At 39.7% G+C, this 26,785-nt stretch overlaps 1 protein-coding gene and 1 pseudogene across 2 annotated transcripts; both read left to right on the top strand.

Moving 5' to 3' along the window:
* The first annotated feature begins 1,341 nt into the window (after window positions 1-1,341).
* LOC145464377 (uncharacterized) lies at window positions 1,342-26,273 on the top strand. 2 transcript variants are annotated; one of them, XM_081448254.1, is made up of 14 exons: window positions 1,342-1,660; window positions 3,777-4,015; window positions 12,217-12,337; window positions 13,181-13,350; window positions 14,031-14,149; window positions 14,889-14,980; window positions 15,503-15,613; window positions 15,998-16,090; window positions 16,354-16,395; window positions 16,476-16,586; window positions 17,194-17,283; window positions 18,522-18,647; window positions 22,978-23,091; window positions 24,419-26,273. In XM_081448254.1, the coding sequence occupies exons 2-14, from the start codon at window positions 3,815-3,817 to the stop codon at window positions 24,532-24,534; spliced, it is 1,506 nt and encodes a 501-aa protein (XP_081304380.1). In that variant the 5' UTR covers window positions 1,342-1,660; window positions 3,777-3,814; the 3' UTR covers window positions 24,535-26,273. The 2 variants fall into 2 exon arrangements, with proteins under 2 accessions (XP_081304380.1, XP_081304379.1); XM_081448253.1 differs by lacking the exon at window positions 1,342-1,660 and adding an exon at window positions 2,425-3,148 and having other exon boundaries at window positions 3,210-4,015.
* Window positions 6,907-9,270, top strand: LOC145463639 (E3 ubiquitin-protein ligase TRIM45-like; annotated as a pseudogene).
* Window positions 26,274-26,785: the final 512 nt, after the last annotated feature.

Raw genomic sequence — 26,785 nt, 5'->3', positions numbered from 1 at the left:
CTAAATCATTGTTGATTAAAAGTTTTAGTTCATGCATATTAAACGTTTAAGTGTGTTCAATCAGCAAAAAAAGCGGGGGCAGCTTTAGTGAGAACTATTACTAGTCTTAGTAAATACGCTCTCCCCGTGTGTTCTTGTTAGGTCTCACTCGGCTCGGACCTCGGAACTTCAGTCTGAGGGAGGGCATTCAACGAAGAACGAACAAGTGTTTAACGACGTCATTCGAGAGTTAAGCAAGAAGCTTGAGGCAGACGGCAAACGGCAAAGGTTACCTCTGAGTTTGTGTTCTCTTCTTCTAATCCTCAAATAAATCACACAACGTAGTAAAACGTCTCCAACTATTCACAGCAAATACAAATATTTTCACTCTAATGTACAGACAGCTGAAGACAGATGACAAAAGGTTCATTGTTGCCCTTTGCCGTTTGCAGTGAGGCCATGCTTAAACTCTCTATAATTAAGTCCTGCGCGGATAACCCGTGGCAATACATGCATGTTGGGTGAAAATCTTGAGGCCAATTGAACACCCTGTTGAGACATATTGGAGGATGATCAAACGCTTGTCGACCTACATATTCAAAAAGTAACGTGGAATTTGGAACATCCCAACATCGGTTGCATGCATTCGTTTTGACAGAGCTTGATGAACCAATGATGATGAAGTATTGGATCAAAATGTCGGGACCGTTTGCTGCTGAATTGCAAGGGTTTGATAAAAGGACTCAAAGAATTTCTTTAAAAGTTAATCCAACTGATACACAACTGTAATCGTGAGCTTCGAAAACTTTTAATTTTCAGTTTAACGGTAAAGGGCGGGAGAAGTTTGCAGCTGAGTTATTCAGTCCACTGATGCAAATAGGCTAAATGGAACATAAGCATGCTAGACATGCTATATGTTAATTATTTGCAAATGTTTGCGCAAACATTTGCAAATATGTCACATTTAGCGTTTTTATAAGCGGCAAACTAGAAAGCAATTCGATAAGTTAAAATTTCTCACAGGTATTTTTCAAAACGTTTTCCGTGACTATTTAGTAGTTTCGAGACCGTTTGTGTAACGGCCAACTAAAAAAACGTAATCAAAAATGACAACAAATCGGATTGAAAAGAATACGCTTCAATCAAGCGTCAATCAAGCTTTTCAAATTGGAACAGAGCATAATTTCTATTAGCCAGTCACGTGCAACGATGGAACAAACATTAAAGTTTACTGACAACACAGCGAGTCACGAAAAAAGTTTTATAAAAAACGCCTTGTGCAAGCCTTGCTTGTCAATATGCTTGTTCGTGAAAAAATAAGTCACAACCAGCTCGTTGTACATAATTCGACGCAGAACGTTGCACTATTCCAGTAGAACTGTGGTTTTGATAAAGATTTCTTCTATGTCCGCTGCGTCCAAAAAGTCAAAACAAATTAACAAAAGAGACATGCAACAAATACTGAAAGATAAACAGTCTTTCATAAAACGGCGGGAGACCAAAGAGTCAGGGTTAACCGACCGTTACAGGAACAACGCGCTAAGCAGAACTGATCATTTTCAACGCTACAAATTGGCGTGCGCTCTTAGCTAGACGCACTTAGACACTAACGGCCAGCTGGCAAGATCTCTCTGTAAAGCATATCAGACGCTTGAAGGCAAAATATTCTGGAGAAATTCAGGTAAGTCAGCCTTTTATCACATCACAAATGACAAATAATACAAGATAGCGATTTTCGAAGCGGTTTAAAAACAAGAAGTGGGGCAAAATAATAATTATTTCAAGCATCCCAGACTAAGTGTTGTCTAAATTTCAAGAGTAGGGGACGGCATTTAGCGCCAAGTTAAGACTACGCGACTACTTTTCTCCTCAGCGCGGCGTCAATCTTGAGGTCTTTGAGTTCAACACATTTTATCGGATGCAAACACAAGTCACTTTGGGCAAAGACAGTTTAATGCATAATGGCGGAGGCCATTCTGTCAATTCTGGGTGAAGACACTGTACTGTACCACTGATTGACAAACGAATTATGAATTTTTAAACTCGCGGGTTTTTTAGCTCGTTCCAGGCAATCAGATCGTGATAGCTGGTGGACCATATAAACTAGCGGAGTTAAAAATGTAAACCCCAGCAGTATATTTACCAAAGTCAATTCACTGCCCGCTCTCCTTATCTTTAGCTTGTCTGTCTCTGTTTCTCGGTTTCCATACTTGTGTATCCTTTGCTCTGGCCGCAATCTGAGAGGTCTGGAGCAGCTACAGAATTTGGTGAAAAGAAAACTAGTTTGATTCAAATCTGACTTTGACGGTCTCATATTCTATATATGGCTACCCCTGTAAGTTGACGGTTAAATTTAAAATTTTGATTCAAATTTAAACAGATTTCCGTGAGCCATATAGCTTTTTAGCACGCATGATTAAGCCTATTGAAACAACTTATTGACGATTTGTGGTAAATATTGCCTGAATAATCCGTGGTTTGACAATTAAATGTAATCTATTGGTTGGATTAAAACCGGATTAAGACCATGCACTTAGTTTGTGCATCGACAGTTAAATTTAGTCCATTGGACCATGACATTATCCAATCTACCTAATTGGTGAAGATCCATATCAATTAGACATAACTGTCTTCCAGGACTTTCTAAAGAGAGATTTGAATCATGATCAGTAGCTACCAATTTTTATTCAAATATAGGGGAGCAAGGCCCCCGGGGGGCGATGGGTACTGCCGCAAATTTCGGATAGGTGTGTGCCCGAAGGGTATTAAACCTTGGCCCTTTTTAAGGATGAAGCAAATGCAAATTGATACCCCATTTAAGGCACAAACTCGACAAATGACACCCTGTTCACGGGAAAAACTAAAACTTACAATGGCGTGAACGGGTCAGCTATATTTCGTTTCTGTATTGAAAGTTAAGCATCAAGCATAGAATTTGTTTTTCATTTAGCTGGGCATTTATGCACAGGAATAGCAGATTTGCACGATATCGTCATTTGACCACAACTACCAGAATTCCTTTCGTTTTTTCTTAATTATTTAAATTTTAAAGTCTCAGTGGGGTTTAAATAACAATTGCCCTTAAGAAACAGAAAAAGTGAAGGATTCTGGTAGTTAAGTTGTAGTCAAATGACGCCATCATACAGATCGCCTATTTTAGCTGATTTAGGTACACCCTATTATTATTATTATTATTATTATTATTATTATTATTATCATTATTATTTTAGGTACGCCCTATTCAAGGTTCGGCAGGCGCGGTGGCCTCATGATTACTGGGTTCGAGTCCTGGCCGGGGACATTGTGTTGTGTTCTTGGGCAAGACACTTTACTCTCACAGTGCCTTTCTCCACCCAGGTGTTTAAATGGGTACCAGCGAACTTAATGCTGGGGGATAACCCTGCGATGGACTAGCATCCCATCCAGGGGGGAGTAGAAATACTCCCAGTCGCTTCATGCTACAGAAATCGGGATAAGCTCGTGCCTCATGGGCCACTTGGCTCGTATGCAGGCTTTACCTATTTAAGGTTCACATCGGGAATATGATGCCAACAGCGGCTGAAATAATACCCTATTTAAGTATCGGAAACCTCAAAAACCATACCCTATCCCGCGGCACATACCTGTATAGCCAATGTATGGGAGTCCCCCACCCTGAGCAAGGTGCACGTTCTAATTTATATTACTCATATGGTTTGTTAGGCGCATTTGATCATATTCACATGTTAATTTGCGCCTTAGAAATATTAAATATTATTTAAGTTTTATTATTATTTAATATCGTTTGCTCGTTACAGCATCGTTTTGCACAACAGTTCAATCTCAGCAATACGTTATGATTTCCGTGGTGTGTTCCTTGCTCTGGCTCTCGACTGTTCTAAAAATCAGCATGGGCGGTCAAATGGGCCCCACTACCCCTCAGCCGAGTGATTTTACTCAGTGTCGTTTGAGTGACGAGCTAAAAGAGGAATTTGTGGACTTTCACAACAAGTTCCGTGGAGAGGTACAGCCAAGTGCAGCGGACATGGAGTACCTGGTGAGTTGTACAACTTTACCACTTAGCCCACGATTAACTAAACGTAATGATAAATGACTCCGTTTGATATTAAAAGCACAGAATTTCAAACTCAAATAAGCATTGGAACCAATAAGATAGCACTCACACCCAGCCTCTAGGGACTTTATGTTAAGGAAACCGGGGTTTTAAAAGTTTAGCACTCCTGAGGGCTCTGAAAAGTCTTAAGTCTTTAATTTCCATTTAGCACGATACAAAATGGAACTAAAAGTTGCTGTGTTGTGGCATTTTATAGCAGCTGTTTTGCTAAGTGTAAGTTCGTACAACCTGTTCTTAAATTTCAAGTTTTTAACATGCGCGTTCATCAGTTTAATCAGCGTTGTTGTTAAACGAAGCACGGCACATACGTTTTGTGTTCAGTTCTTTTTTATAAAGAAGCCCTTCTACTACCAGGGGCGGATCTAGGGGTAGGGTGCAGGGGATGCGCACCTCCCCCCCCCCTCCTGAGATGAAGTCTTCTTCTTCGTATTTGCTTTTAAAAATTTGTTTACCTTACCAGTCAGTTACGCCACTTAGTGGTGCAGCCCCTCCTGAAAAAAATCCTGGATCCGCCCCTGACGACAAAGAATGAGTTATAATGAGGCAAAATGAGTGCTAATGAGTTCATTAAATAAGGTAAGACGCCAAAGTATAACGTCCAAGAAAAATATCACCTCCAAAATCCATAGGCAGGAAGGAAACAAGCTACAAGCGAAGCCACAGGCACTGTTTCAAACAAAAACAAAACGACATTTTCTGAACAGCGGAAGACTATTCTGTTGAGTTGTCAGTCCATTACTGTCAACATGCAACAGGTAACAAATTAAAAAACATTAAGATGAATTCCAGAAGGGCCTGGTTAACTTTCGATCCTGTTAGTTTAATGGTAGAACCCGTACGGAATTCAATGTTATTAAGGCGCAAAGTTGGCCTCCAAGTAAGAGAACCGGAAGTCGATAAGAGTTTGTTCAGAGAAACGCTTTCATTACGGTGTGTAACAACTGATGCAACATCGCTTTTGCAATGGGTGTTCTTATACTTGTGATTAACAGTGTGGTCGCCTATGTACTAATTCGAGTAATTCTGTTTTATGGCTCGGTATATGAAGAAAGTTATAACTTTTTAAAAATGGCACGAGGCAGGTAAAGGGTTGCGCCGTTTTTTAAGGAGTTTTTAGACGATTTTTCCCGAAGTTTTGAAAACGGATCAAAGTTCCCATTCTTGCGAAATGGAGATAATATGACCGCAAAGCATATGAAAATGTGTTCCTCCCCCCCCCCTCCCGGAACAGGTTCATTTTCATGCAAATCAAACTTAACTTCATAAGAAAGGTTTTGCACGAAGACTCATTTTAAAACAGAGGCACAGGGTAACTCGAAAATGCTCTATTCTCGTGGAAAATTCGACACTCTTATAGTTTCCATTTGTTCTAGCGTTTTATTTGTTGGTTCGACATAAAGTAATAATGGGACACTTTCTGTGATTCAGATATTTCAATGCTCTGGATGGAAAGAAATGTTGTTTATTGACTATACAGTAAATCGGCAACCGGTAATTGAAATTCTAAGTTGGTCACGTTTTAATGCCCTCCTCCGGGAAGGGGTACTTGACTTATGTCTGGGTATAGGGCTACCGCCGAGGGTTTGAAATCATGAGTCTGTTTAGGACAAAAATACTCTAAAAACCCTACCTTGTGTAGGAAAACACCTTCTATTTTAAGACCCTGTTTTTTAAAAGAGAAGAGATAAAATACGCACTTTCCTGTTTTACAAGAATTTTACAGGCTAAACACGTACAGATCGTGTAACTATACCCTGTTTAGAATAGAGGCGAGGTAAAATTGTATACCCTTTTCAGGACAAGGAGGCCAAAAAACATACACTGTCCAGCGGCATGTCCCCACATCGGCCAAATAAGGGAGTACCCCCCCCCCCCACGGGTTTGATGCCCTTTGTCGACGAAAGGTAACATAGCCTAGCGCGTAGTCACGATTTAATGCGCATCAAAACCGCTGAAGACTATTAATTAAACCATTCCTAACATTTTGCCAAGCACAGGCAACTGATTTAAAAAGGTATCTGATACTAGCCTTTTACATCTATAAGGTTAAGGAACCCTAATCACAATTCTCAGAAATCTTGGCTCATTTTAAGTCACCTGATCTAATGAAACTCTGTGATTGTCAGTACCACAAGTCACAGTGAATGACTTCTTTCAACCATTCAATCATTTAGCAAACTGACACAACATGATCTGAATCAGGTCAAGCTTAAATTGATCACAATTCACAATTCTTAGAAATCGTACATGTCAAACACGTCTATAGACAATGTTCTGTGATTGGTTAATATTATGTAGACGCTGATCACAAGACTTCATTGTTGAAGGCGTTTACAACTGCAGACCCTCTCCGTTTTCCGCCTTTGAATAATCATGGATATAATTATAAAAGCCTTGCTAAGCAATGACCAGAGAATAGTTTGATAGTTATAAGTAGGTGTCTGATAGCCTTTAAATTTACAAGTTCAAGGAAAGCTTGTTACAATTCTCAAAGAAATCGTCGCCCATTCTGTTATTATTGTAAGAAGTTACGTCCTATGGAAGTATCTCTGATAGCGCTTCGTGATTAGTCAACATCTCAAAACACAGTGAGTACTGTATTTTTTCAACCTTTCAATCATCTTGATATTTAAATTTGGAAGGTCATGCTATAAAACTGATCACAATTCCTAAAAATCTTACATGTCAGTTATGCCTATAAAGAACGGTCTGTGATTGGTTAATATTATCGACATTATCACCAGCCCGATCGTAAGACTTCATTATTGGAGTTGTTTACGACTGCAAACCCTCCCCGTTTTCCGCCTGTAATCATGGATAAAAAAGCCTTGCCAAAAAATCTTCAAGGAGAGGTATACTGTTCTGTGTGCAAGACCACATTCACAGATCCAAAACAGCTGCCATGTTTACACAGTTTTTGTCTTCAATGCTTGAACGGGATTCAACCAACGAGTAGCCGCCGTGATATCATAACATGCCCGGAATGTAGAAGAGGGAGTAGAGTCCCTAGCAGTGGAAATCTCAACGACTTGCCGACCAATTTTCGCATCAATAGTTTGCTAGATTCGTTGGCCATCAAAGATTGTAACACTACAGGCGTTAGATGTAAATAGCAATTTCTATTTTAATTTTTCGTTATCAAATATTTTGTTCTCGGAAATATTAGCTTGTCAAGCTACTCTGAAATTCGAGCTTAAATAAAGTTTATGTATGTATGTATGTATGTAGATGTGCAAAGTGTGACAAGAAAAGCTCCCAGAGTTTGTACTGCTTCGAGTGTTGTGCATTCTGGTGTGCCGACTGTATTACCGCGCACAACATAATCCGTGCTAATAAAGAACACCGAGTGATCGAGGACGTGTTAAAGCGACCAGCATTTTGTAGAAAGCCAGGGCACGAAAAGAAAGAACTGGAATTGTTTTGTAAGAACTGTGATGAACCTATTTGCAACTTTTGTGTCGTAACCTTTCACGACGGCCACGTCAAACTGACACATTTGGAAGACGCGGCAAATGAAAGAAAAGCAGAAGCGAAGTCTGTGATTGAATCTCAAAAGAAAATGGCGCAACACATGAGAGATAAAATCTTTCAGGTTGAAGAAAACTGTTCAAAGATTCGAGAAGAAGTAGTCAATGTAAAAAGAAAAGTTCAAACGTTTGCTGATAATTTGAAGGCTGCCATCGAATCGAAGATGCAGGAGATCTTTACTGAAGTTGAAAACGAAGAAAAGCAATCCCTCGAACGACTGGGAATACAAAAGAGTGAGTTTGAACAACAAGCTCAAATGATCGAGACAGGAGTTGAAAAAGCTGAAGCACTTCTGGAGCAAAGCACAAGCGCTGAGATAGCACAGTTGGATGATTTCGCATTAACAACAGTCTTTCAGGAAGGAGTCAGGTGTGAAGGGGAACACGTCGACGGTGACCTTGAAGGCGTTCGTCAATTCAGTTTTGTAGGAAACGAAACATTACTAGCGAAAGCAAACACTGAAGGAATCGGCTCCGTCAAAATCAAAGCGTTTCTCAGCCAGCCTAGCGTGAATCATTCAAGAGCTGAAGGTGATGGAACAAATCAAGCCATGGTTGGGCTTGAAGCACAGTTTGTTTTGACGACAAGAAATGCCAAAGGAAAACAATATTATGACAAACGTGACTGCGTAACAGTGGAAATGAGAAATCGTCAAGGACAGGACTGTGCCACGGAAACACGAGTGGAAGATAACAAAAACGGCAGCTACAAAATTAGTTATTTTGCCAAAGAAACTGGAAAGTGTGTCGTTTCAGTAAAAGTAAATAAGCAGCACGTCCAAGGCAGTCCATTTGCGGTTCATGTCAAACCCAAACAGTTCAGATCTGTGTCAGTTCTGTCAAAAATTTTGAATTCAGACTCCAGCCCTGTTGATCCACCAAGCCTGAGTAAGCCATGGGGAGTGGCAGTGAATGACCGCAATGAAACTGCAGTGACTGATAATGGTAACGCCAAAGTCCGAATATTTTCAGGTGATTTGAGTTTCTTGACATGTTTTGGTACAAACGGTGATAAAGAGGGAGAATTTAACTTTCCTACCGGAATAGCTTTTGATATAAAGAACAAGAATCTTTTTGTGGTGGATTCTGGTAACCACCACGTTCAACTGTTCAGTGAGCAGGGTGAGTACCTAAACCAGTTTGGTGGGAAACTGAAATCTTGATCATCAGCTCGAGTTTCCCCTTGGTTTATCTGTAGACAGCGACGGAAATGTTATTGTCGCTGATTCAGGTAACAAGCCCAGTGGCCGGCTTTTACGTAAAATTGGCGAAGAGGGTTCTTTCACCTATCCCCTTCACTGTGTCCAGTGTGACAACCATTTTATAGTATCAGATAGTGAAGAAAATTCTCTCAACGTATTTGCTAGGGATGGACATTTTTTGTACAAATTTGGAAAGAGTGGGGAAGGGGACGGGGAGTTCAATAGACCTCGTTGCTTGTCAGTTGACAAGGCAGGACAGCTGTTGGTCTGTGATGAATTCAATGACAGAGCTCAGCTGTTTGAACTCAGCGGAAACTTTGTAACAAAGTTTGGAAGAAAAGGCAACGAGAGAAGAGAGTTAAATAACCCAGTCTCCACAGCAGTTCGTAGGGATGGTAAAATTGTTGTGTCCGACTTAGGTAATCATCGCATTCAGATTTTCGAATAGATTGACATGATCATCAGTCATCTGCTATATCCAGGACGTAACATATCGATCAAAGTCGATCATCGAAAACGTAGTCGATAAGTCGATAGTACTCGATGTTTGTCGATAATTGTCAATCGACAAGTTAAATTTGTCGATAAAAGTCGATAATCACAAGATTTTCAACTGATTATCGATTTTATCGACAAAAATGCAGACAAATGTTTCAATCAGCTGCGAAATTCAAGTAACCAAACCAATAATACCTCCAGTGACTTTTTTTATGCCGAGTGTAAACAGCTCTTAAGTAAATGTGTGTGGCATTACAGAATAAAACGTTTAAATTACCTCGAGAAATGATCGATTGACAGTTTCAGCTGAACTAGACCGCGATCTTTTACATAACTCGAACCAAACTAGTTCCCAGGGTCTCTCTAGGCGGGGAGATGAGAGATCCTGGGAATTCGAAGTCGTGCTTCTTCGGGGTGACAGAACGGGTCAAAATTTAGACTAGATGCGGGAAAAAATCGAGGCCAATAAAGTGATTAAGAAGTAAAGTACAGTAAATTAACATTTTATTCATCGGTGTTTTTACTTAGTTCAACATTTGAAAAATACAAGCTGTTACGACTCTACTCCCTCTCCGCTAGGTTGGCTAAATTCGCCGGGTTTGTATGCCCCTTGCTTCTCCTTGCACCTGTGACTGTTGTGCCAGTCCGCAACCTACGTATGTCTACGCCACACATCGTTTTTTATATTTCCGATACTTGTCGATTGAAATCGATCAAAATCGATCAAAATCGATCAAAATCGATTTTTATCGACTATCGAAATAATCGACATGTTACGTCCTGCTATATCGCATGGGATGAATTTTTCGGTGTTTCGTAAAATTTTTTGTCTCAGTTTCACTTAGAACTTACAGGCCATTTCTTGGTCGAGATTGGTGTGATCTGCGCTAAATCGTGTAAAAGAGCGCAGGGTTTATTTTACATTATTTTCCGCTCAGCACATTCTTGGATTAGCTGGAATTTTACGATGGCGCTACTGAGTCGGGTTTAACCAAGCGTAGCCATGTGTAATAAGAAACCATGCTCCGATCCTTTGATCCAACTCTTCTAAGGATTCTAAGTAGAAATGTATTACTTAAGAGGTCAGTGTTTTGTTTATTTGATATCTGAGCTTTCAACGTTTTTTTTTTTCTAAAACAAAACGGACTGAATCTAACAATCAGAGAGTCGGGAAATAACAGAATTGTTTATTTTGAAGAAAAATTGGGGTAGAGAGGATTTCGAGAAGGCAAAAAAGTTGTTGGCCGGCCGTAAAACTTTTTAACAATCAATCAATCAATCATTCATTTTTTATTGTAGACTGTATACAGACTAATGTAGATTAGAATAACTTTTAAAAAGTTGCTCATGATTGGTTTGGTTAATATGTTTTTTTGCATTCGATTCAGTAACATTAACTAAGACCGTTTTAAAGTAAAGAAACCGGATAAATTTAAATCCATATCTAGATCATGTAGTTTAGATTACTTGTCAGAAATGTAATTAACTCGAAGACGTTGTCAACTTTTGAGGATCTGGATGGAGGGGATGTAGTCTCAGTTTATCTGATAAATTTTCGGCGATTTCTCAGCAATCAGTGAACAATTTCAGTTCATTTATCATTCAGCAATCAGCCAATTTTTTAGTTCTCGAATCTCAGAGCTATCTGTTAAAAAACGCATTTTTTCTCACCGGATAATTTTTGATCAAATCTCAGCTATCAGTTGGACTCATCCAGACCCTCAATGTCAGACTTCCTTGACATGAATAGTTTTGTATTCATGTCAGTAAGTGTTTTTTACAAGGTATCATTTCGTTACGTTTTGTAAATAAACAGTTATCTATTTTCTATGTTATTAACAATTTTCTGACAACGTAGTTGCTGGTTGTCAATATTATACAAGCTTTTAGAGATTGAAAGGTGTGAATAAATTGCAAGATTTTGAAACCCGAACTTTTCCGGTTTGATATTTCATGATATTTCCGGTCATGCGATGACCTTGTTAACTTTAACTCAAAATGCATGTACAAGGGATGAATTGGTCCTCGTTCAGAATGAACGACGCAAGAGGTAACATCAAAAATGGCCCATTAAGAGGGAAATTTGGGCGCAAACGATTTTATATAAACGCAAAACTCTTCCTTGATTATCTCTTTTGTAAATATAGAGACTACCCAAAATTAAAAGTCAGTTGACTGACATGAAGGCGAAAACATTATCAGATATTCGCTAACGATATTTTTCGTCACGAACTCGCAATGCGTGACACAGAGCTTCCGTATCGCACGTGAGCCTTTCCCCGATTTTCTTTCTCCCAGTATGTTTATCTTGGCCGTGCTCCGCCATTATCAATGTGTTTAAAATGTGCTTAACTTAATGGGACTAATCATGCATCAAACGATATATCTTCAAGCCGAGCAAAGGTACTATAAACAGTAAAATATCATTATTATTTATTATTATTTATTTATATAAAATGCATGGAACAGAATTTCGGTATAGCAAACCCCCCGTCCCGTAACTAATCAATAAATTTCGCTATCGCCTTGGCACTTCTTTGTATCGAAGTCAATAAAGTAATATTGGAGTTTAGAGAAAGCTTTCAAGTGATAAAGCTCCAACAAACTAAATGTTTATCCCATCCCCGATACTCATTGAATCGTAGTCTGTGTTACACTACCCTCCTACGCAGACGCACTTCGGGTTCGTCACGCAATCTTCCTCTCCTACGTGAGGGAAGAAGATTGCGTGACGATCCCATAAAGCGTCTACGTAGGAAGCTAGTGTTATAGCCGCCCTTCCGGAAAGAAAAAAAAATCGAGACATTTTCTCCGGCGGGGAACTACTTAAACAGAAGTTGACCCTTGCAGGTATTAGAAATTTATGCCGTGTTCTTCTTACCTTACGTTAATGTAGGAATGGAATGATGATCTTGGTAACCTGGCACAAATGTGGTCGGATAAGTGCGAGTGGATGCATGGCTTTACCAAGTTCGGGGCGTGGTACCCAAACCAAATATTCCGAAGCAAGTCTGTAGGTAAGAGAAAGACAATTAACACCTACTACATGCACAAATTACGTTAAATGATTTGTACTATCCCCATTTTTACGATTGCTGCAGAAATTCTCGCGCACTCATTGGCTAATTTTCGTTGTCAATAAGCGGACAGACACATGAATTTATAATTTATGCGATGTGGCAACGAGCGAGAGCGGACTAGTTGACAGTAAGTTATCGTAAAAAACAAATTGACATAAGTTTTTCATGCGTCTGTCCTGTTAGTGACAATTAATTTCGTCATAACATGGTCAAAGTAGTCTGCGGATCCACAGCTACTTTGACAATGTTTAGACGAAATTGATGATCAATAACAGGACTCTGTGTTCTCAACGAGGACCTCCAGCTCGAAAACGAAGATTTCTGTTGACTTGTGAGTTACAATTGATGGTTTATCTTGTCCTTTCCACTAGAAAGTGTTACGTAATACACCAGGCAAACTAAGTATCGGCTGCAAATTTTGCTGTTTTTGTACACTCAAGAAACCTTTTTTTGTAAACTGAATATGCACAAACAAGCCATAGTTTACACCGAAAGTCTTGTAAAGAAGCTGCTAAAATTGTTTCCACGAATAGAAGCGTCTGGTTAGAGAGGTATAGATGTGGGTTGTCTGTCTACAACCATGGACTAATTGCGTTGGAAACTGACGCGCAACAACATGAAATCATAACCGTAATACCCACAGAATAAGTGTCAGCTCTCCCAATCCTCCATTCAATGTTGGAGAATGGTAAAATGAAAACTTTTGTTAGATGAAAGTGTTTTGCCAACATTGGATAGGGGTATCGATTTATTTCCGTGCTGTCTAATTAAATTTATTAGGTCAAAACTTGGCGCGTGAATGGGGCAAGTGGATTGAGAACAAAGAAGCCGGGCCGGAGGACTCCGTGCGTAGATGGTTCATTGAAAAGAGTTATTACACGTTCGGAAAGTTTGCCTATCCAATGCCATCGTGGATGTGCCGCAAAGAACCTTGTGGGCATTACACACAGGTTAGTAATATCAGAAGTCTATAACAAGACTTTCGGTAATATTCCTGTACTTCTCGGCAAACATGATTATCCCGCCGCCGAAATGCATGGCATAAGAAGCCACTGCTTTCTTTTTTCAGAGAAAAAAAAATCTCGAGCTACGCAATAGACCTTTCTAGTTTGGGCGGTTTGTTTCCCCATTACAGACCATGTAATATGAATATTCTGATGAAAGTTGCTCTTTTATCCATCTAAAAAATATACATATATATGCACTCGACTGTTTGAAAATTTGAAAGCAAGAATTCTAGAGAGTATCATCACATGGTCTGAAATGGGGCAACAAACCAAACAAGCTGAAAAGGTCTATTTTGTTTAATAGGTACTCGCACTAAATCAATGGAGCTAGCGGCTGAGGAAATACTTTTGTTGGAATGATCGCTGTATCCAGGCCCATTGTGTCTCTTGAATGGAGTTAGCTAGATAGTTTATTGAAGCTTTTAAATCACAGCTCTACAGCTGAATTTAACAAAACTTTACAGGTGCGTCGAAAAAATAAAAATATTCTAAAATGTGATCCATGAAAAACACCAAATTAATTCATCTATATAATAAACGATTTTGCTTCTTCTTCAGTGCCTTAATTTTAAACGTTAAAGAGAAAACAATAAAATAGAGGGTTTTTTTCCTTCCTCATCAAGGTTGTGTGGGCAAAAAGCAAACAAGTTGGCTGCGCTTTTAGGTGGTGCGACAAATACTTTGGTCAGCCTCACCCCTGGGTTCCTGGAGAGACTGTTGTAACCTGCGACTACTACCCAAGGTAACTGCCTCAATACGATCATGCATGGAAGATAGTACTTCATTTTACCAAATGCAAAGATGCAAGTTTATATAGCATGGATACAACCCTTTCTTCTATTTCACGAAACGTGTTGTTGAACTTATATTCGACTCTGAGAGAATTTTGGTGACGTCATATGCGTATAATATGATCGTTTGTCAAATAAGGGGAAACTCCCATTTGATGCTCGCCGTTTCATTTAAGGGTGTAATGTAGGGATTTTGGTGTCACTTAGGTTGTTCAGGATCAAGCACAAATGTTTTTAAGTCTCTTCAGTTCAGGGTTGCAGGTGAAGAAACAAAAATACACCGTCAAACTGTGCTGATGCTCTAGATCGATCTGGCACAAAACCTCTTCTTAATTGCTGTTTTAGAAAGGTTTCTTTCAAGGGGCTACGGAAAGCTTTAGCAAATCACAGATTTATCCCCTTTACATTTTCCGACGGTACCCCCTTCCCTTTAACATCGCGCTGTTGGAGTCCCCGGGGTTGTGGAAGCCTACTCCAAAGAATGCCCCACGAATTACGTGCTTGTAGTTCAAAGGTTATGTGTTGTGGACAAAGTGAATACATCGGTGGTCAACGACTCTGTGTAGATGGAAGCTCTGAAATAATTTCAAGCAAGGTAATGATGGAAGATCAGTTCAGAGGTCAGCGAAAAATGAGAAAGATTGACGAGCACATTTGATATTTGTTTCATGGTCCCATTTCTTTTTGCAGCGGTAACGTAGTTGGACAGCTTCCCTACACACCTGGTACTCCATGTACCAAGTGTGCCAGTGGACAGGGATGGTGTTATAAGAATCTTTGCAGTGAGTATATATGACTACACAAGGAAAAGCAACCTCGTTTCCAAGCCTTTTTTCCAGCCCTGGGAACGAGGTTAAGGAAAAAAGAACTATACTGAGTAAACGAAAGCAAACGATGTACTTGCCGAAAGACAGGCTTTTCCGTGTATTAACCCAAGGAACAAGCCTTATCGCGAACATATTGCGGCTTCAAAAGGAAAAGAAAAAGCGGTTTGCAGTTACATAACGTTCGTGCGTGCTTGAGTGTATTGCATTGAACTATAGGAATAAATGCAACTGTTGTGCCCTCAGAGTCGCAGAAGAGATTCACATTGTCTCACACGAATAATGCTGTTTCAGTGGATATATCTTGGGGAATAATGCATATTGGTCTGCGACACCCAATGGAGCGGCCGTTTTCGAATGATAAAATCTTTACTTCTCCTTAAAATACCCGGGAATGATACATCGTCAAAGTGATATTGGGTAAATAACTCCTCATATCATATGAAGCGGTAACTATATTCTTTTCTTTGTTTGCTACAGGAGAGTGCAAGAATTTTAGCCCCAAATGTGGCTCGACGTACACGAAAAGCATGTGCCTCACAAAGAGAGACTTGATGGAAAAGAACTGCCCACACATGTGCAACCTCTGTCGTGAGTAATTCAAAATTATCACGGTAAAGGCTCCACCAAGGCTAGCAATTCTACCCGACTTACAATACGAATTAGCCTCTTCCAGGCGTTCCCGCATGCAGCTAGCTGGGACAAAAGAACTTGATCTAGGTTGGCACGCGAAAAACGCAAGGGGAAAAAAGAATGAGAGAGGGGCTTAACCAACCAAATGAACGCCTAGTAGGACATGAATGATGTGGACATCCTAACATGCTGAGGATAGACTGGAAAGTAGTGATGTGTGCAGCGCGTGAAATTAAAGGAGTGATATGATGGAATAAACTATTTAATCATGAATGCAAGCTGTTTACCGTTCGATTATTTCAATTAGCACGCACATGTACCCTCTCTTGTCTTGTTTTTCAGGATGTCCTTTGCAGTGCAAGAATGGCGGGCAGGTCGACCAAAAAACCTGCACTTGCACGTGCTATGGCAAGTGGAAAGGCGCGGATTGCTCACGTAAGAAATATAATTCCGTTTATAGCGTTTAGTACGTTTGTTTCCTTTACACACACACCGAATCTGTTTAGTAAGCTATATCCTCGTACTGCAAAATATCGATTCCACCCGCCGTAACATTATTGACCCGTTGTTGTTGTTATTTGGCCTTCAAGTATCAACGCCAAATTACATTTTCAGTCAAGGTAGCAGTTAACATTAAAGTCAAATACGATGAGAGAAGAACTTTAACTCACGACTCACGTATTCGGCTTTGTCTACAGAGAAAATCTGTGATCAAGGATGGTATGGGGAGAACTGTGAAAGTAAGTAACGTCTAGTAAACCCTTAAAATACTTAAATGCATTAGTTGAAAAACTAAAGATTTTTGCTAATTTTTTGTCAGAACGGTGTTTTGACAAAGTGGGAACAGACACGTGCAAATGGCGGGTGCAGAACGGTCACCCATGCTCTGTGGCTTACATGAAACTGGACTGCGTCAAGACATGTGTTTGCGGTACGTTGTCGACTAATTCAATAAAATACCAAAATTTAATGAACTTCTCTTTCTTTCTCGTCTCTCTGAAATCCCTGGAATCTCCAGACTAAAGTTGGGTAGTGTTGTGGTTCGAAATCAACCGTTTTAGGCTGGTTGGGTTATATCCCGTGTTCTCTTAGAAAAATCCTTTTAAAGTTGGTTTGGCTGAATAATTTCTCAACCGGCCGGCCTCAACCCAATTGAGCCGGTTGTCCAAAGAATTCAATCATATTTCTCACACTCCTCGAAACGCCTAAGCGCGGTAAATATATCGGTTTAGTTAAAGAACATATAATTACTTTGTGTTTACAAATTTTCAACACACAAAATTATATTCTTTTCAAATTTGCTCTAAAATTTCTTAAAATTTCGCAATTTTCAGCTTCGATATTCTTATAAAATAATTATATTCATATATAAAAAAAAGAGCATATAAGCTTTAGCATACAAGAACAAGTCTCCCACTGCGGCTTCCAACATCTCAGTAGAAAATTTTAAATTTATCGTCCTATAAGTTAAACCGTTTTCACTTGTAGACTGACGAACTATATTCAATCTTACAGAGCATTCCTTTTCTTTTTTGCAGATCTTTTGCCAACACCAAATCCCGCCAAGCCCACCCCCAAAGTCACTGCCAAACCTGTATCTACCCACGCCACCCCATCAACTGGGGAAGGTATGGAAAAACGCTAGTTCAAAAACATGCTGATCTCAGTAATTGGCTTAGTCGACCCTTTCGATATACATGTACAGTTTCAACTTAGGCCCCGTTTACACGGACGCGGTTTCATTTCTAACTACATCTTTTTCGATGCAGTTACGCCTTCTGTTTACACGGCGACGATGGAATAATTAATGAAATCGCATTTTTCTTTGAGAACGCTGTCGTAAGTGGAGCGTTTTCAAAACGATACGGTTTCATGAACTATGTAAACGGGGTTAACCGTGTCTTTTTGAAAACGGCTTCTCCATCTCCATCGCTCCAATAAACGTTAACGTTTCGCCATTCCCAAAACAAACGGACGACGATTCAAGGTATAATCCTCTCTGGATCTCTGGTACCAAAGCATGTCGCGGTTATGACGTAACAGCCAAGAAAACGGATAAATCGTTTTCGTGTAAACGCGGTTTCGAAAGGATTTAGCCGTGCTGATTTGAAACCGCGTCCGTTTAAACTGCAGCCTTAGCATTTGAAAGGAACATTTTGGGGTAGGATTCAAAATAGATCGCTACAAACACAGCTGAGTTAAATATTTTAGTGGCTTTTTCATACAATGACGAGTGGAAATAATCAAGCAAGTCATTCTAGTTACAGAAAACTTCCGAAAGTAGCGAGCTCACACCGGAATCTGATCAGCGTTCCTGCCGACCACTGACAACATGATGTAGACATGAAGAACCCACCCATGTGGCAGCAACATAGATGTAAACGTAACCGGGACGAAGAATTGTATCTCACGTTTTAAGAACTGTTAATACAAATTTAATTTCGTCTTTTATTTCTTAAAAAGAGCTCAGTCCTACCAACTTTATATAACGTTTTTGCTACCCGAAAGTAACGACCCCCCGTGTGTAAAGACCCGAAAGTAACGAGCCCCAAAGGCTGCTAATTCCGGAATAAATACTCGTTACTTTCGGTTGTTTATGGTACATTTTACGCTTGCCAGAGAGAAAATACGGATACAAAGAGAATACATATTTTGAAAGAATGAGTTGGAACCAAGTTAGTGCTGAATGAAAATGCCAAAATTGTATATCTCTTTGGGCTTGGTTTTGATTTTCAAATTGAATGGAATCCAAAGACTGACGAGCAATTTATTAATTACAAATCATAAGGGCGATAATCTAATTAAAAGTAAATGGTGACAAATGCAATATCAATCATCTTACCCACAGTTTCGATTCATTCTACAGCTTGCAAGGACGAATATCACTCACCCGAGAAGTGCCAGGGTTGGGTGAATGCTGGACTCTGCAAGAAAGATTCTAAGTACTTTACCTGGATGAGAGAGAATTGCATGAAGAGCTGTGGTGTTTGTGGTAAGAATTGATTTGTCTTTCTTCTTTCTTTAACTTTTTTGCTGCACCGGCTGGTATCTGTGATGGCGACTACGGCGTTCGCCGTCACCGAAACCAGGCAGTTTAAGAAACCCACGACGGCAACGACATCGGGGACGTCTGTAAACAAAAGGTTTAATGAGCAGAACAATGGGATCAGCTGTGCACGTGCGTTATGATTCTTGGTACATATAGATTACTTCATAGAAAGTGCTACGTACGGATTTTTATTCACGAGTTGCAAAACTTTGGAAAACGAACGAGTGAGTTTTCCAAAGTTTTTCAACGAGTGAATAAAAATCTGTACAAAGTACTTTCTGTGTTGTAATTTGTTTATTGTATATATAACGAGAATTAAACATATTCGTTAAATCAGTTTTAGTTTTTCTGATGCCATAAGTTTACATGCAGAGCAACAACAAATTCAAAACTGATCAAAATGACCAAGCGTAATAAAAAACAAATCTGTTTTCCAGTCCAACAACAGGCGGACAAAGAGCCTACATAGGCTTAAATATAATACGGGAGAATTCGTAAATACATAGGGTGAAATCTTTTTGCTTGTCCCTAATCACACTCAGATTTAATCATGTAATGGCGGCGCTTCGCGCTGTGCAAAGACAAATTCGGACTCTTTGACTCACACTGTTTAAATTTGAATGTTCCTCCTTGAATGTTGTTGGCTTTCTGATGTTAAATTTACTTCGTCGGTTTCTTAAATGGCCATTGATTCGCAAACTGAAGTTCTAGCGCTCAAGATGTTGGATATATTCCGCTGCTGTTTTTTCCGAAAGTGAACTAAAACGGGAAGCCGAAGCCATGTTCTCGAAACACAAACTTCAAGCGGGCGCTGATTTCAAGACCGCGCTTCTCGGAAACCATTTGAGTGCTTAACTCTGATTGGCTAAGTGATTCAATCTGAACGTTGATTGATTATATTTTCACATGGGAAGAACGCTATACGCGAAGCTGATTGGACGTATCGCTTTTTTCACATGTGGAAATATGGCACATATAGAATTCTGTTTGCAAGGTTTATTGCCTAAAATTCTCGCTATATGTGCAATAAATGTCTTTACCGTCCTCTGCAAAACAACAACGTGAAAGGACTAAATTCTGCGTTGTCTGGAAAGCGTGAACCACGATGGCTAATTTTTTAAATTTTTATTTCAAACTCAGCGCTGTGTCCCTGATTGAGCTTTGTGATAGTTTTGACTTTAGAGTATCGCGAAATTCGTAGACTCTTCGTATAAAATCATTTTTTTAATCGACGTTTTTCTCGGCATCACCGTCGTGGCTACTTAAACTCCTTATTCAATACACAGTGCACAGGTATTCGACTCGTGGCGTGCCTGTTCGTTTTACTTGAACCATACAGATGTATTAAAACGTAACCAAACTTGTACAACGGTGAAAACTACAATAAAGGGCAAATGAGAGCGGCTGTAAGAAAGAAACCTGGAGAAACAAGCAAAGACTATAACTAAAAGGTGCTGAAAACAGCAAACACTTACGATCTGTGCTCCCTGGAAGGCTTGGAACGACCGACCATGTGCTACAAGTCATATGATCTGTTGTGTAAGTGTCACAAAAAGTCAAAGGGCAAAAACGAAGCCCAAACCTATCAAGCCTAAATATTAAACAGCGATCTAAACAGTATCACAATGTATAACACCGTGTTCTGTGCTATGCCAACCACACTATTTGGCATCCATGCCAGTTCTTTAAATGGTATTTGGAAATTGTTGTGTTAAGTACCTGCGAAACACAAAATGTAAGGCACAAGAACGACTTTAAATGTAGTCTATTTAACAAACTGACGTCAGTTTTTCGTGTGTCTGTCCTGTTATTGATGATAAATTTTGTCATAACATTGTCAAAGTAGCTGTGGATTCGCGGACTACTTTGACAATGTTATGACGAAATTCATTGTCAATAACAGGACAGACGTATGAAAAACTGACGTCAATTTGTTTCTTACGATAACAGATTGTCAAATTGTCCGCTCTCGCTTGTTGACGCAACGCATAAATTATAAATTCATTTGTCTGTCCGCATATTGACGATGAGCCAATGACGATGAGCCAATGAGCGCGCGAGAATTTCTGCAGTTATCGTAAAAAATGAGATTGCAATTTGGTATAAAAATTGACCTCTCTGCTCTAGCAGTGACATCAGACCAGGAGCCATAATCGGGGACGGAGACCGTAAGCGCGCGCCATTTCAAGTATTGGGGTTGTCCCCATGATATGGGACAATAATTCTATTTTTAGAACAAATTGCGCCATCGCCTAAGGCACACGCGCGTACATGCTGCGAGGATTTTTGCGGATGTCACGCGGGGGAAATGGCGTCCGAAATTCCCGAAATTTTTCATGTTTTTGGCCCACAACTCAATGCGTTTACGTCTGTTGGAATTTTTCTTAAGTATTTTCGTCGTAAGCTGCTCCAGTTTGAGCCGAGTGAAGTAAGACAGTGTCGAATTTAGGTATGTTCCGCTTCAAGCTTATATATATCGCTAACCAAGTTATGTTCCGACGGATGCTTCTTTTACATGAGCTGTACATTACTCCACTTTAAATTTCACATATGTTGAAGATTAACAGCTTTTCCATTACACAGCAACAAACCAGCTGGATATATTTAGATATAGCAGAGCTTTAGGACTTCATAGTTCCTAGCTCCTCTTGCCACACGCTTGCGAGCAATTTGCCAGTATATCGCGACTGAAAAGTAAAACAAAATAATTGCTAGTTTGGTCAGTTTGAGTTTCGCCTGAATTGTAAGCAACGCTTGCTGTTTCATCAAGGCCCAATAACTTTATGTCCGTAGATACTGCTCAGTTTTATTCGTGTAAAAATCCACTAAATTCTCTGTTGTCGATGAATGAGAGCGCCCGCCGATGCTTGTTTTGTACAGTCAGTAAACATGACAAATTGTACTTGTGCCGCACTTTCGTGTGAAAACGTACATCGAACTCAAACAATAACTATAGTTTTTAAATATGTTTAAGATTGATAAATGTTTGATAACATATTAAAAGCTAAGCTGAAAATATGTGAATAAAGCAGAAATAATCAGCAAAGTTACATTGACGCTTTCTTTAATCAACTTCGAAAAACGATCTCGATTTTGTTGATCGAGTTATCAAAACTCCTTGTTTATATTCATTTCCGCAGTGTAAAACTTCACTATGCTTATGTTGAAGAAACACACATGATGTTAGTAGCATTTTTTGCGTTCGTGAATTTTGTTGCAGCATCTCAGCACAAAAGATAACGAAAGAAATCTTTGTCAAGATTTGTTGACAATTGGAAACACCGACGCGGACTTGAAAGTGCACGAGCTGCACTATGCAAATGAGCTAATTGTACGCGTCAGACTTTCCTTTCAAAAACTTTTGCAAACTCACCAAACAAGCAGAAACAATAAGAAACCATCAAAACAGGTTTTGGTTATGATTAACCATTGTCTGAGAAACTCACAAATTAACTCGATACCAGAGTAGAGAGTTTTCTTGCTATACTCTTAAGTCAGAACAAACGCAAAAACATACGCGTAAGCTTACAACTAGCGCGACCAGATCTTATTATTCATTTCCAGCGCGAGATTGAAGTCTTGTTTTCGACCCTGGAAAACCCACCTTTTCCGTTAGCTCAGAGCATAAAACTACATATAAGCGCCCTGGTTCGTATTCCCTGCCTTATTCCCTGCCATCGCTGTGAAAAATACGCAAGAGAATCTCTCAAGGTCTCTCAACTCTCACCATTTGATCACGCAACGTGACAACATCCACGCGAGAGCCCCCGACATGTGCGTGGATCCGCGCGGATATGTGACGTCAGGATGGCGCAATTTGTTCTAAAAATAGAAAAATTGTCCCATATCATAGGTGCGCGCGGATCCCAAGACTTACGGTCTCCGTCCCCGATTATGGCTCCTGATCAGACCTGACACTACACACAAGCCTGGAACTTTCAAATTCTGTGCCTCAAAGGCCGTTAACTCCTTGCCTGCGTCACTTAGATTTTGCGATAATATACACCAGTTCAATCGTCGGGTTAAAATAATTTTAAAGGAAAAGCTGAAGAAACGCTTTTTTGAAATAATTTTCGGTTTTTCATTCTTTTTAAATTTTTTAGCGCGTATAATTTTAAATTTTATTTCTAGTGTCTTTTATTGTAAGGGAGTTGTATTTTAGCTCTTAGCCTTTCATATTAGCATGGAAGAGCCAGTTTTTATTTGAATTTGCTAATAAAACCTTCATTTATTCATTCATTTATTTATTTACTTTATTATTTTTGATTGATAGCATGCCAAGATGTGTACAACACTGCCAGCTGTAAGCAATGGGCACAGAACGACGAATGCAAGAAAAATCCTGTGTGGATGGAGGTGAACTGTCCACGAAGCTGTCTTGTGTGTGGTAAGTCAATAAAAACTAGGAATTCTTGTACTTTATCCCCCCGGGAAGGAGAGGGGCCTCCCATATAAGAAGGACGGTCATGCTAGTCGTACCTTTCAGAGGTTAAAAAAAAGCGGTTTTATTTAGTACTTCTTTAGGTGCTCAGCCTCAAAAGGTCCACAAAGCGGGAGCTTTTGCGGTAGCTTTTAGGTTACTGAGCAGAAAAAGCATATGGCAGGAGATAATGTGTTGTTTTAGAATTGATACCTCTTAGGGGTGAAAAACATTTCAAGCCACACCCTGAAGCAGGATCTTGGTACCTTTTTATAGGGGTTCTTTTCAAAATTTCCGACGAGCACTCCGGTTCTTTTTGTATGGGAGTTCCCCAACAACCTGCCCCCCCTCCCTTATCCCCGCCCCGGGTTTATACCTGACATTATAGTTAGACATTTCTGTGGTAAAATGATTTATGTGACCCAACTCTACAATTCTTGTGATAGACTTGAACATTTCTTCATAGCATATCAAGGCATGTTGCTGGTTTTCAGTGTCACGCAATTCGAAATAGATCAAAATAAAAAAAAAAAAACCGGTCAATAGATAAAGTCCAGAATCTGGGAAATAAAAGAAGGTAAATATGAAAAGACTCTCGCCAAAATTCTGGTCGCAGCAATTTTTCTTATGCGAGATATGCAAAGAAATTTTTTACCCAAATTTACAGAGATTTGTATGGAGACGCCATGCTGGTGCCCATCCGTATGGGCACCAACATGGCGGCCGGAAACCACCAGAAACATCTGTCACTGAGTTTTGCTACAAAAGCGTGAATTTATACCTCGAGAAACTCTAAAACATTAAAATAATACTTTTTCTAAGACATGAACTGTTCAGATAGCCAAGTTCCCCGAAATAAGTCACATTTTTAACCATCATGACAGCTCTCTAGACCGTCATGTAAATGCCGCGTCATGCAAAAGCTTAGAAATTCAAGCGTAATGTATCACAAAACCAAGAACCCATTCCTAGCGAAAATTTGTATGAATATTAGTTTTCAGCTGCTCTTATACATCATTAAAGTAAAATCTCAGGAAGATCAATAGTTTTGTTGTTTGAATTTTAGTGTTGTCATGTGAAAACCAACTATAATCAAGGCTCTAATCACCCCGCCCTTAAGGTTTTCATTACGTTTTTCCAATAATTGATAATTATTTCTAAATGATTGTCATTGACAATTAATCAATTCATTAACGACATATTTGGCCAATTTACAATTGCTCTAACACATCTCAACAATTATGACTATTTCTATGGCAAATTTCCATTATTTTTTTTTTGTTTTTACCAACAGATTGCCATGACAAAAACGCCAATTGTGGTGAATTTGTCAAGAGTGGATATTGCGTTAACAAATATGCTGTGTGGATGAAAGAGAATTGTCAAAAAAGTTGCAACAAGTGCTCTTAGGGCTGAACAGATCAGCTGTATTGCGTAACTCTTTACCTAATATATAGTTAACTGACTTTGTTTTCTTTTTAAAGATTTGTGTAGTCGCAATCACTAAATTGTAGAATGTCAGCATTGTTCGTGCGAAACATGAAGTCACTTTGGAAACGTGTATGGAACCATGAGAAGCAAAGTAAGATGCTGTCTTTCTCGTGGGTCAGTCTTGAACCTTGTATATACACTGTTTGAGTTTAAAAATGACAGTAATAATAAAAAAGATTTCGAAATCTATATACCACTGTTATGGTTTGGCTTTCATACAACATTAATATTGTTTTACTTTCCAACTGTACCTCGTAGAGTATAAATAACCCGCGTAACAAGTAAGATTACAAGTACAAATATACTCTCCTAAGGAATTTGTTCTCCAGGAAACAGGTTTAGCAGGTTACTCTAGTTGCAGTCCTCTTAGTTGTACTAAACGCAAGTCCGACGCAAAAAAAAAAGAAGAAAGAAAACAGCTAAACGTTTGGTTGTAGACAAAGAAACATTTTGGATAACGCATCTCTTAAAAAGACATTTCACTGTCCAGTATCGCTGCACATTTTTACTCGTCATGTGTGGTTTGAACATTCCTGGAAATAGGATTTATGAAAGTGTTTGATTAGTTGTTTAGATAAATTTGAGAAAACAGGGATTTCTCTGCAGTGGCGGATCTATCGCCTTATTTTGGGTGAAAAAAGAAGAAATGACTGAAGGAAGAAAAGCCGGCGAGGGTTGTTCAATACACCCGATCCGTAAAGGGTCGCCAAACTGGTGACGATCCGTGACGGGTCGTGACGGCCCGTCACCGTTTGTCAGTTTGCGACATGTCGGCGGATCATCACGTTCGGGACGGATGGTAACAGCCCTTGACCGTTTGCCAGGTCGCGAGGGACTTAGATAAAATCATGTTTGTACTATGAAGGGGGTGAAATTGTCGATCGGGACGGATCGCGACGACCCGTGATTGATGGTGACGATTCGTGACGGTTTGTCCGTTCGCGAGAGACTTAGATAATTTTTATGGCGGTATTATGGAGGGAGGTGAAAATGTCGGCGGATCGTCCCGATCGGGACGGATCGCGACGACCCGTCACCGTTTGTGCAGTGAGACCGTTTATCGGTTCGCGAGAGACTCATCATTAGCGCGCGTCGTTCTTTACACTTGTGCGAATGTTTGTGGCCGCATTTTTTTAGAACGAGGAATATTCACACACTTCATTCCCCTGCTTATTTCCGCTATCCCTTTTCGCGACATGACTTCCGGTGTGACGGTCGAGACAGTCGGTGACGATTCGTTTCGGGTCGTAACGACCCGGCGAACCGTCACGATCCGTCGCGAACCGTCACCCCTTTTACGACCCGTTACGGATCGGGTGCATTGGACATGAGTGAAGCCGGCAGGGCAAGTAAAAAAAAACGCCGCCCCCCCCCCCCCACCCCCCTTAGCTCAAAGTCTGGATCCGCCACTGCTCTGCTATTAATAGGAACTTGACAAACTTTCGAACAACCAATTTATTACTACATTGTACATCAAGAATTGGAATAAAAATGACTTTAATCTGATTTCATAACTTTGCTGGTGCATATATATTAATTAAGATATAGAGGGAGAGAAGTAAAATTCCCTCCTTCCTTAACCCAGTCTAAGACTATCTAATCGTAAGTCCCAAGTTAAATTTTGACTCATGAGTGATTTCCACAACCTAAATTGATAGACTGAGTGCCATTTTCCAACTTCTATTTACCCATTATAACTAGAAACAAAAACTACAAACCTATGTTTTATTAGTGTTTATATGCTGATTATAGCCTTGCCAATCAAATCAAAATTACCAAGCAATAGCAATATATAAGGGCAGCTTTCTATTTGACCAAAACTCCAAGGTGACTTGGAAATAAAAGTAAAAGGATAGCGAATGCCTTGAGAAAGTCTTCAGGAAACTTGAATTCTGTTGAATGCAGATATGTGAACCATTTAACCAAAATTTCTACAAAATTTAAGAACAAAATAAAAATGGAATGAAAAGTTTAAGGCAGAAATTTTCGAAAATTAGGGTACACCATGCATGATTGTTTCCTTTTGCAAAATCCTCAGCATGCCATCATTGACTCGTCCAGTTCAGTCAACCGGAAGATTCTGTTTCATTGGCGGCTTGAAATTTCTGGAAATTAAAATCCGATCATATTTGTCAAATGGAATGCGCCAAAACTTCCGAGTGTTTTCAGC

Source organism: Orbicella franksi, chromosome 12 (genome assembly GCF_964199315.1).
Source record: "Orbicella franksi chromosome 12, jaOrbFran1.1, whole genome shotgun sequence".
NCBI lineage: Eukaryota > Metazoa > Cnidaria > Anthozoa > Scleractinia > Merulinidae > Orbicella > Orbicella franksi.
The sequence above is the reverse complement of the archived record's forward strand: the minus strand, read 5'-3'. Positions and strand labels throughout refer to the sequence as shown.

Excerpts from the sequence above, each read along its gene's own strand:
- LOC145464377 (XM_081448254.1), top strand. The coding sequence starts at position 3,815 with ATGATTTCCGTGGTGTGTTCCTTGCTCTGGCTCTCGACTGTTCTAAAA. Across the intron at positions 16,396-16,475 it reads GTATGGGGAGAACTGTGAAA|AACGGTGTTTTGACAAAGTG; the intron begins GTAAGTAACGTC and ends ATTTTTTGTCAG. Across the intron at positions 16,587-17,193 it reads CGTCAAGACATGTGTTTGCG|ATCTTTTGCCAACACCAAAT; the intron begins GTACGTTGTCGA and ends TCTTTTTTGCAG.